General features: G+C 42.4%; 1 protein-coding gene across 2 annotated transcripts in view; it reads left to right on the forward strand.

Annotated features, from left to right (window-relative positions):
* The window catches only part of DYM (dymeclin), a 236,759-nt gene that overhangs the window by 20,431 nt on the left and 204,148 nt on the right, over positions 1-12,180 (forward strand). For both annotated transcript variants that reach the window (XM_071580989.1, XM_071580988.1), the window contains exons 3-4: positions 10,639-10,691; positions 11,328-11,421. In XM_071580989.1, coding sequence (XP_071437090.1) covers positions 10,639-10,691; positions 11,328-11,421 — 147 coding nt within the window. The remainder of the gene's footprint in view (positions 1-10,638; positions 10,692-11,327; positions 11,422-12,180) is intronic.

The raw sequence follows: 12,180 nt of genomic DNA on the forward strand, positions 1-12,180 counted from the left end.
GTGTAATTGGGAGTGTGTGAGGCAACAATTCTTTCTCTTGTGAGATCCCTGAAGACACAAGAATTATTTACAGCCTACCCATGCCTAACAAGATGTATAATATACTAAAAAGGTATATAATACTCTATTGTTTGGGTTTTTTAAGGAGAAATACTTATGTATAAACCCACAGCAATTTCTTTGAGTTGTTCTACTCTTTTTCTTTCCTCCATAGAACTTAAGAAATTTTTCATAGCTTGCTTTGCACATTTTTTATGTGTATTTCACAGAATCAGATCCAGTGCAGAGTAAATTTACTTAAAAAAAAAAACCAAAACCCCCCCAGTTCAACAAAGGAAAAACCTAACTAAACAAACAAACAAAACAAAATCCCAAACCCAAGCAATAAACATAATAAAAAACCCCAGCAAACACAAAAAAGATCCAGATGCAGGTTGAAAGCTTTAATTAGCTGAACACCAGATGGTGCTCTTGCCTGGCAGCTACAGGAGAAATATTTTTAGAGGCATCTTTTCTGCAGCTTAATAATTGGAAGGAAACGGAAATTTCCCATTAAGTTGCATCTACCTGAGAGAACCATTTGACAAGTGATTTTGGGTGATGTTGGCACCCTCAGCCTTTGCCTGTTTCAGATGACTTTGCCTGCAGGAACGGAACAATGGAGGTCAATGTTCATCTCTGAGACTGGAAGCTTGCAAATTATCAAGTTAATTCTGTTTTTAATGAGGCCTGAGTGCAGGTCATATCAGGAGCAAGTTGCTATTTTGTGACTTGTGGCAAGGAGCCAGCTGAACAGGACAGGGTTTTAAAGTTTGCTTCTCTTTTTAAAGTTATTTTTTCCAATTGTCCATGGCAGAATTAGTGACTGTTTCCAAGTGTTATTGGGAGCAGCGTGAATGTTGTGTGTTGTTTTTGTGGGGGTAACTGGTGATGCTCTAGAGTAAAGCATCTATTTCCTCATTTTTGCAAAGATTTCCTTGTTTTGCAATGATGAGACTGAATATGATCCCCAGGGAGGAGAGGGTTGTCCCCTCTGGATGCTGCTTTGGTCATAATTCTGTTTCAGATACAGCAATAGGAGAAGAGGGAGAGAAAGACATGAGAAAGGAAGGCAGCAGGAACATGCATGTTGGTAGGAAAAGCAATCAGCCAAAGCCAAAATATCCAAGGAAAAACCACCAAGTGGTGGGGCTGGGGTAGATTCCCTCCTTTCAGCAGCAGATGCCAGACAGGTTCATCTGGTTGTCAGGAAACCTTGGCCATAGCAAGAAAGCAGTATCTGCAAGGAAGACATCTGAGGGAAATCTAAGTAAGTGGAAGTGAAATTTGTGGAGTTTTTAACACTTTTCCTGTGCTTTCTTTCTCTAATGAGAGACACATGACTGGTGCTTTGCTTTACTGAAGCTGTTCCAAGTTGGTCCAGGTACTGCTCATCCCAAGTGCCAAACCAGGCTGGATCTTATGAGGAACAATAGTCATTTAATCTTTGAAATCAGAAGCCCAGGGCTTGGCTGGAGAGATGGGGAATTGCTGTCTTTCTGCTCTGAGAAACACAAAGACATGATCTGTATCTTATAATGGCACCACTGTCTGTGCTCTACCTTCTGCCTTCGTGTTGTTTTGCTTTTCTTGTCTTGGCCCTTTTGTACTCCTTTCTTTGTCCTTGTTTTGCTTTTCTCTCTTTCCCCTTTTGGTTTGGTTGATTTCTTCTTCTGTTCATCCATCTCATCTTCCTGGCTCTCTCGTTTGGTTTCTTTCCTACCTGACTGTGTATCTTAATCTCTCTTTTTGTGGTTCCATACATAGTCCTTCAGTGTTGCTCATTTCCTCAGCCTTCTTTATTTGGTTTGTTTTTTCAGTCCTGTTAACTTTGTGAGCTGTTTCTGTGAAAACACAAGGTGGTTTTCTGTGGGGAATGAGGTTTGCCAAATCCCACTGCTGTGTCTCTGTCAGCAACACCAATGCAAGATGCTCTTGCCCTTTCACTATTTCTCCCAATGTTTATCTAGTTCTGTCCTGGGTTTAATCAGGAACTAATCTGTCTGGATAACAACATAGCAAAAGAAGTGTTTATTTTTTTCAGCCAGGTTAATTCCCTAGAGTGATTCATAGCTTGGCAGCGCTAAACAATTCTGGCACAACGAGGGATTGATTTTTTGGGGCACAGCAGCCTCTTGGGCTGAAAGGTGGGATTGCTTAAAACTGCTGTGCCATCCAAAAAGGAATGGGAAAGCATGAGGTCAATGCAGGGCTGGCTGCTATGAGTGTAATATTCTGCTTTTCTGGGCTATTTGTTCATCCTCACATAATGTTTATTTTCTTAATAGTTAGGCAAGTATTAAGAGGGAGTATTAAGTGGGAGTAATTTGGGTTTGTGTATTCACAAACCTGATTCTGAGTCAGCTGTCAGGAATCAGAAATGAGCTGATGGTGGATCCCTGTGACTCCCCTGGCATGAGTGATGGTAACAGCCAGAGCCAGTCTCGGGTATTTGGCAGGGGACTAAAGTCACTGGGGCCTTTCACAGTCCAGGAGTGGCAGGAGATAAGCAGTACATACAAAAGTGATAGTAACAGGAAAAGCTACAAGCAGTTTAGTTTCAGGTTGCCTTGTGCTTTTTACTGTACAAGGCTCATTGTGATAACGTCAAACAGAAGTGTCTGCTGAGGAAATTCGGGTTTCAGCCATTTGGAAGTATTTGGCACTCTAATTTCACACTTCTGCATGTTCTTTTTAGGTTTTTTGTTCCTTCACAGTCCTTATTTGTTGCACAGAATGGACTCGTGGGAGCTGAATTAAAATCATATAAAACCTCTTAAATCTGCCACTTCTGTATTTCAAGGGGCTGACTTAACAATTCGAATAATATTTGGATATTGGAAAAATAAAATACAGCCTTTCTGGATAACTCTTTTAGTTTTTGTTACAATCAAGAGCTGTGAAGTTTACTTTGGAGCCTTAACTCTCAGTCTAGGCAGACTTTGTGTTTGTCTGGCTCTCCTATGAGTTGCTATCAAGAATGCAACCTCCTCCTTGGTGGTGGTATTAGTTACAATTATTTTCTGATGGAAAACTTAAAGTTAACTAAAGCAGAACTTGCTTAAAATCATGTACTTAATATTTACTGTTCAGCTTTGTTCCTTCCCTGCAGTTATTAATGAGTTGCTCGCTCAAGAATTGTGTGCATGGGCCTTTAATGGAAAGACATAAAAATGAGCAGCTTTTATGTTGCCTTAACGTGGCACATTTTTAAAGTGGTACAATAAATCATATGCAGCCTTATGTTCTTTGATGTCTTTCCTCCAACTAGTCCATTAAAATCAGCATTCCCACAGTATGAATTTACTAACTGGGCTGGTTCTTCTATTTGGCATTCAATGGCAAACTAAAAAGGCCTTACTATGAGGAAAGCCACTCCTTTGGGATTTTTTCACCTCCTTTTTTTGAGGGAGTAGTTGTCTGCTTTAGCTTGGATCTTTTTCTTACCATGCCAAGGGCAGGTGTCCTGGTATATGGATATTTTCATAATTAAGGTTTGTGTGGAGAATGTTTTCTCTTGCCACGTTGAGAAGCTTTAGCAGAAGTCCCTGCAGCTTTGAAACTTCATGTATTGTGATGCTGTTAAAATGACAGGGTTTTAAACCTAACCCTAACCCTAACCCCCTAACCCTAACCCTAACCCTAAAACCCTAACCCTGACCCTGACCCTAACCCCCTAAAACCCTAACCCTAACCCTAACCCCCTAACCCTAACCGTAACCCTAAAACCCTAACCCTGACCCTGACCCTAACCCCCTAAAACCCTAACCCTAACCCTAACCCCCTAACCCGAACCGTAACCCTAAAACCCTAACCCTGACCCTGACCCTAACCCCCTAAAACCCTAACCCTAACCCCCTAACCCTAACCCTAACCCCCTAACCCTAACCCTAACCCCCTAACCCTAACCCCCTAACCCTAACCCCCTAACCCTAACCCCCTAACCCTAACCCCCTAACCCTAACCCCCTAACCCTAACCCTAAAACCCTAACCCTAACCCTAACCCTAACCCCCTAAAACCCTAACCCTAACCCTAACCCCCTAACCCTAACCCCCTAACCCTAACCCTAACCCCCTAACCCTAACCCCTTAACCCTAACCCCCTAACCCTAACCCTAAAACCCTAACCCTAACCCTAACCCCCTAAAACCCTAACCCTAACCCTAACCCCCTAACCCTAACCCCCTAACCCTAACCCCCTAACCCTAACCCTAACCCCCTAACCCTAACCCTAACCCCCTAACCCTAACCCTAACCCTAACCCCCTAACCCTAACCCTAACCCTAACCCCCTAACCCTAACCCCCTAACCCTAACCCCCTAACCCTAACCCTAACCCTAACCCCCTAACCCTAACCCCCTAACCCTAACCCTAACCCTAACCCCCTAACCCTAACCCTAACCCCCTAACCCTAACCCCCTAACCCTAACCCTAACCCTAACCCCCTAAGCCCAACCCCCTAACCCCCTAACCCTAACCCTACCCCTACCCCTAAGCCTAACCCTAACCCTAACTATGTTCTTCAAAGATGACTGTTCTCAGAAAGCAACTTTCTGTGTCTTTTAGTAATTGTGATTTTGCTAAACAATATGGGACTGATTTCTGATAAATATATAGTCAGACAACTGAATTCAACCACTCTAAAATAATCTGCCATATAATGCCACTGGCTTTTTTGTCTTCTGTTTTTTCTTTCCTATATTCTTTCTGGAAGTAGTGTTTTTTACAATATATGCCAGAACAGCTGGCCACAGAACCTGGCTTGGTTGTCTGGCAGTCTGAAGCCAGAAATAAAAATCTGCAGTCAATGAAAAGGGTGAAATTCTTTTAGCTAGTAAACTGCTGGATTTGCTGTTCTTTCCCACCTCTACTGAAGAGATGCTTGTTACAGAAAACTCACTCCCTGATGAAGGAACTCTTTGTATCTGATCAGCAACTACAAAGTGATTAAATCCCAACAAATTAGCGATTTCAGAGCACTGGAACTGTTCAAATGATGTGTTCTCTTTAGTTACAGTTCTGTCCTTGTCTGTGCTGGAAAAATGGGGATAGGAAGATAAACTCCTGTGTCTTTGGACCTTCCAAGCCATCAGGTGCCATATCCTTGTACAAAATCCAACTTCTGTGGTAGCACTTGGGCTCGGGTAGCACAGCAATAGAACGTGTTAAACCTCTCCTGCTTTTATACCTTTAAAATTAAACAAGATAAACCCATTTTCTTTACAGAAGTCTGTGCTGTCAAGGAAACAAATTTCACTGTTATTAATTTTAGTTTTGGTAAGTCTGTGGACTTATTCTCTACGTAAAAAAAGCAAATAAAATAATTTCTTTCTTTTATGAAGTACTTTGAAAATTCTGGCCATCAGATCACAGGATGAGGCAGGAGCTGCTGTGAAGCATGGAATTTTTTCCTAGGGTGTGTAGGAAGCAACTTTGCACCTCACATACTTGCTTGAATCTAAACAGACCAGTCAAGTCATTGTGGTTAAAATACTTTGCCTTGAATCCTCAGTGTTTCCCCCCTGTGCTCACAGCCCACTTGAATCCCCACTGCAGTGATACTTTTTGCTCATTCCTTGGAAAATTGTAGAATGGGTAAATAAGTAAATATGTGCAGCTTTCCCAAAGGTGGTTTAGTTCAGGTAGTGCTGGTTGAAATACATAATTACAAGTACAAACTCAGCCAGGTCACTGTGCTCATGGTGTTAAAAATCTGTGACTTCAAACTGCTGTTTCATGTGGTAAAACTCCAGAATGGTTTAGGTTGGAAAATGGGTGGGGTTTTTAACTCTTCTTTCCTGATCGTTTTCTCCTGGTTCCTCCCATCGATACTGTGTTATAATTAAACATACACTATCGAAAGGGAACACTCTTAAGTCCCAAAACTTAGTCCCGAATTGACATATTATTCCCAGATAGCAAACTTCTTGAATCATGGAATTATTTAGGTTGGAAAAACCCCCCAAGGTGATGGAGTCCAACCATTCCCCAGCACTGCCAAGGCCATCACCAACCCATGTCCCCACGTGCCACATCCACATAGCTTTTAAATCCCTCCAGGGATGGAGACTCCACCCCTGCCCTGGGCAGCTGTGCCAGGGATGGACAGCCCTTTCAGGGAAGAAATTTTCCATAAAATACAGTCTAAACCTCACCTTCTGAAACTGAGGGCCATTCCCTCTCCTCCTGTCCCTGTTCCCTGGAGCAGAGCCCGACCCCCCCGGCTCCCCTCTCCTTCAAGGAATTTCAGGGATCCAGAAGGTCCCCCCTGAGCCTCCTTTTCTCCAGGCTGAGTCCCCCCAGCTCCCTCAGCCCCTCCTGCTGCTCCAGCCCCTTCCCAGCTCCATTCCCTGCCCTGGACACAAAATACACTTGACAACAATGCAGTCCATATTTTTCAGCTGAGTGTTTTTAGAGAGAATTTGAACTTTTATATTTGATCACTGCAGTGAAGGAGCTTCACTCCATCAGTGCTGCCTCTTGTTAGTGCTGAAATACAATTTGAATATTTAGTGGCAGTGCTGCTCTGTGGGTTAATGAAAAGACAAATGTTTTAGTGTTGGGTTTCCATTCTTGCATTAATTCATTGGCCAGATGTCGTCTCTGCAGGGACTGTAGAGCAAAGTCAATACCACAGCTGCTTGTAGCATTTCTTTTGTGCCACCTTATGACTCTTGGCTCTGGCATTTTCTGCCTAAGTGTTATTGTAATTTACCTTCTGTGTCTTCACTGCTTAAAAAATACCCAATCTCTCACTTCTCCATGTCTCTCACTTCAGTTTCCTGCCCAAGCAAAGGAAGGAAAGCCACTGCTAAGCTTGGCCCCAGGTACTGGGAATGGGCTGCTGGTTTTGTACCCCCCATACTCTCTCCAGGAATCCATCCTTGGGGATATAACAGTGTAAATACTTCTGTTGAGTGCAAGAACACCATTTCACTCTGTGTGTGTGTGTGTGTTGAGGTGGTATTTCTGCTGAAATTCCTCCTCAATAAATGTTTCTCTTGAGTGAACTGAAGTTTTCAGGTGTTTTGCCTAGTCTTGAGTGTGGCAAAATTCAATTTTGTGTTCTTTTAGTATGAATAAGAATGAGTGGGCTGAATTTAGTTTTCAAGCATTACACTTGATTTTGGTAGGAAAAAGCATGACTTGAGTGATAAAGCTTTGCTGAAGATCTGAAGACCTTGTTTGGTTTGCCACTTGTTTTGATTCTGGCAACTTGCAGAAATTAGGCAACTCTGTAGAATTTGAGGATTTTGTGTGGGTTTTAATAACTCAAAGGGAAGGAAAAAACTCTGTAAGAAAGCTGTACTTTGAACTCTTAACTGCTTAGAAATTAGGCAAAAATGAACCATTATTTCAAAGCTGAATGTCTGCATTTATGGTTTTAATCCTGGAGCAATTACAACCACTCAGACGTTGTCCCCAGGATCTTTGGGTAGTGGGAGGTGGGTCATGTTGGGTTAGATGATGATTATTCAGTACCTAAGAATTCTCTACTGAGTTGGTGTCCGATGTAATATTGACTATTGCCCCTCCCTGCCTGTTGGGTCCTAGGAAGGAATAAATCCTGATGACAAGCAGCCAGCTGGGCAAATTAAGAAGTTTCTTGTGATTTTTTTTTTTAAAGTACAAGATCACAGACCTAGAAAATTGTGTTGTCTTAGACCTAGGAGACTGTTGTCTGCAGTTGTTGGTGGCATGTTCTTGCTCAATACCGTTTGTTTTTAATTATTCTGCATGATTTTAGTGCTGAAACAAGAGACCACCTTTGAGACCAAGTCTGATGTTTTTAAAGTATATATCAAAGTGTGAGTTTGTTCTTTCTGAATCTTATGTTTCAAAGCAATTTATAAGAGAGGGACAAATGCTGATATTTGATATCGGGACAAGCCAATCTGCATAATCTAAAGTTGTCTTAGGATATTCAGGTGTAGGTGAAGAGCTGTCTCAGCTGTCAGCTCACTACACAGTAAATTAGTCTGATATACAAAAAAATTTGCAGGCATCTTAAAACTTAATTTGTTTGATGTCTCTATCTTGAATAATTTCCTATTGAAGGGTTTTGAAATAATTCTTTTGGCTGCTGGTCCTGCCAGTGTCCTCTAGTCCAAAGGAGTTTGGTCACAGCTTAAACTCCACAGGGCCCTCAGCAGTGGAGCTGGTTTGGGTGCCACCCATACAGCACCAGGGATAATCTCAGGTTGGTGCAACAGTGTGCTGTAAACTGTATTACCATCTGAATTTGGAAACAGAAAGAAGGAGGACTGTTTTGCTCCACACTGCCTTTTAGAATCATAGAATGGATTGGGTTGGAAAAGACCTCCGAGATCATCAAGTCCAACCCTTGGTCCAACTCCAGTCCCTTTACCAGATCATGGCACTCAGTGCCACGGCCAAGCTCAGCTGAAAAACCTCCAGGGATGGGGAATCCACCCCCTCTCTGGGCAGCCCATTCCAATCCCTGAGCACTCTCTCTGCAAAGAATTTTTTTCTGCTCTCCAATTTCCCCTGGCAGAGCTTGAGCCCATCGTGCCCCCTTGTCCTATTGCTGAGTGCCTGGGAGAAGAGACCAACCCCCAGCTGGCCAGAACTTCCCTTCAGGGAGTTCCAGACAGTGCTGAGGTCACCTCTGAGCCTCCTCTTCTCCAGGCTAAACACCCCCAGCTCCCTCAGCCTCTCCCCACAGCACTTGTGCTCCAGTCCCTTCTCCAGCCTCGTTGCTCTTCTCTGGCCCCACTCCAGCCCCTCAATCTCTTTCCTGACCTGAGGGGCCCAGAACTGAACACAACACTCAAGGTGTGGCCTCCCCAAGGCAGAGTCCAGGGGAAGGGTCACTGCCCTGGGCCTGCTGGCCACGCTAGTTTGGATCCAGGCCAGGATCCCCTTGGCCTTCTTGGCCACCTGGGCACACTGGTGGCTCCTGTTGAGCTTCCTGTCCCTCAGTTCCCCCAGGTTGCTGGCAGAGCTGTAGATGGTGGCTGAGATGGGGTTGAGCAGGTGGGACAGAGGATTAGTCTCTGATGGTTTGATATAAAATCAGGTTACTTCTCAGAACACTTAATGCTTAGGAGGCAACAGCGACTTTGGCAATCTAATTATGGCAGTATGAAGGTTTGCTGTATTTTCATGTGAGACAAACAGAGGTCCTACCACTGACCTTTCCAGGATTAGCACCATTCAGGTGTCATTGCACTGCTACTCTCCTGTTTATTCTGAGGATGGTGCTTGCCTTACCTTTGATTACAAGAATGTGTCTGCATAAGCTCTGAAATTGTTCAGCCTGTATTACATACTGTGTTATGACTGTGAGTGCTGACTGTCTTTTAATTTTAAGTTGCTGTAGGTCAGTCTGTCTGTTAATTCAATCTGTTTTGAGGCTGGACAAACCTCCAAAGTCCTGAGCAGCAGGACCTGCAGTGATAGGATAAAAGGTGAAGTGTTTTAACTAGAAAAAGGTCGATTCAGACTAGATACAGGAGAGATATTTTAATGATCAGGGTGCTGGAACAGGATGCCCTTTAGTTATTAATATTGAGACACCTCCATGTTGCTCAATGTGGCATTGGACACAGTATCTGGTTATTTGTCTTGTTTTCCCATCTGTTGAGGATGTTTTTGAGGATTATTTACCCTGTACTGGTGGATTTGTAGTGTTGCAAGTATGTGTTTGACGCAGATAGTGTTTACTTTCAGTGGTTGTTGGCAGGTTTTGCTTTACTGCTTTATTGTTCTTTTCAGAGGATGATTATCTGAGGCAATTAGTGAAGTTACGAAAAATTTGGTGTTTCTGATGTGATTGTTGCATTATTATAATAACATTAATTAAAGGGAAGAGGTGCTTAGCTTGAGGTTAAATGTCAGGTTAAGGTTTCTTTAATTCACGATTGAAAAATGTGTCATTTCAAATGAAAGTTCTCATAGAAAAAATCCAAGTTCATGCTGTAGGGTGCTGTTCTGTCTGTGTTTTCAGTGGTGCCAAGCTAAGCATGGCAGCACTAGAGCCACAAAGGGGGTGGGAATACAAATGATCACAGAATTGCTTAGACTGGAAAGGGGCTCCAAGATCATGGAGTCCAACCATTCCCAACTCTGCCAAGCCCACCACTAACCAATGTTCCAAGTGCCACATGGATTTTAAATCCCTCGAGGAATGGGGACTCCACCACTGCCCTGGGCAGCTGTGCCAGGGCTGGACAAACCCTTTCCATGAAGAAATTTTTAGGTATCCAACCTAAACCTCTCCTGGTGCAATTTGAGGCTGTTTCCTCCTGTCAGTTATTCCTTGGGTGAAGAGACAATTCAACACTTTTGAACACTGGTTTCCTATTTTATGTTGCTGTGGTTCAAATACATGTTTCAGTGCCTGCTATTTGGATGACCAAGCATGGAATGGGTTGCCTGGAGAGGTGTGGAGATACTCCAAAGCCACCTGGACATGGATATCTGGCTCTAAAGGGACCCTACCCTGCTTGAGCAGGGAGGTTAAAATTAAGTGCCTCATGGAAGTATTTTGTGATTGTTTTGTAATGAATTTTCACTTCAAGTGCAGGAACCCATTTGCTTGTGTAACTGTGTTTTTTCTTTTCTTTCTTCCACAGTGCTGACTTAAAGCTCTTGGAAGAAGCCACAATCTCAGTCTGCAAGTCTTTAGGTGAGAAATTGTGACAATTTTTTCCATGTGCTTTTCCAGAAGGATTAACATCATCCCTATGCACATTAATGTCTTCAGTATTCTGTTTGTGTGTGTTCCACTAGGAAGGTTAAAGCAGTGTAAATAGTGTGTTTATTTTTATCCCAAACCCTTAGAAATTTCCCTTGTTACCTGTTTTACAAAATGATATGACTAAAAGTTTAAAGCAATTCCATTCCTGCTACCTGTTTTTCCCTCTGCCCTCTAAGCTGATCAGTAAGGGGAAGGAATCAGAGCATGGTATAAATGTGGTCAGTGGTGTTTCAAGAAGGGAAAAAGGAGTTGTGAAAACCTGCCCAGCTTTCTGACAGGAGACTGTCATGGTGTAGACAAGTCTTGGAAAGGAAGCAGGATGAGTATCCCACCTTTGGGATGTTTTAAATCCAGAGTGAGCAGTATTTGAGCACAATTATGGAATCATAAATCATGTACTGGATAATCTTAAAAGACCAGCACTTCTGTAGCAAGACAAGACACGCTGTGCTTTATGTAGAAATATTTAAGACATTGAAATTTGTTTTATTTCTGTATATTGTTTGAACTAAACAATGTCAACTTACACATGAGATGTAATTGTTCTTATTTTTCCTCTTCTAGTTGAGAAGAATCCTCGAACAGGAAACCTTGGGTCACTGATTAAAGTCTTTCTTTCTAGAACCAAAGAACTAAAAATTTCAGCAGAATGCCAGAAGTAAGTGCCTGGAAAAAAAGCTTTGTGTGCCATTTAATTTTTGAAGTGTTCCTTTTGTTCCTACTCTTGAATTTCTTACTTAGTCATTAACATTCTCACAGACCAAGCCTTAGAATTGCCTTAAATTGCTGTTTGAAACAGAGCAAGTGTCTCCTACTTTTCCAAACAGAAGATTCAGTGTAATAAGTAAAGAGATTGCTGGTGAAAAAGACATGTTTGTGGTTTAGATGAACACATTTGTATACAAATGGTTTAGGTTAGAATTGCTCCTGGTTTAGAGGTGTTTAAAAATCACCTGAACCTTTTAGCTCAAGGTTAATGTATGAGCCAGTATTTTATCTTCAAAATATTTAAAATATATAAATACTACCAATAAATAAAAGTATGTGAAATATGTATTTATAAATATATGTTAAAAGACAAAAATATGTATCAAGATGTTGCTTTCAATTCATGTCATGCTGCTGCCTCTGGTCTTGCTTGCCCCTTTCAGCCATAGGAAAGAACTCCAAGAGGTTGCCTGTGTAGCACTGTGGGGTTTTATTCAATTTTTCTATAGTTACTCCGTGACACCCATGGATAAATGTGCCACTCTCATCAGATCTGAGGCTGCAAAAAGGAAAACTTCCTTTTTAGTGCCCCCCTTGCTCCCAGGACTTCCATCAAGTTTTCCTGTCAGATGTTGCTCATGGAGTCTAAAAGTGCCTCTGGTCACCTGAAGGCAGTTTGACTGGGAAAAGGGCTGAGGTTTATGGAGCC

The sequence above is a fragment of the Pithys albifrons genome, chromosome Z (genome assembly GCF_047495875.1).
Source record: "Pithys albifrons albifrons isolate INPA30051 chromosome Z, PitAlb_v1, whole genome shotgun sequence".
Lineage (NCBI taxonomy): Eukaryota > Metazoa > Chordata > Aves > Passeriformes > Thamnophilidae > Pithys > Pithys albifrons.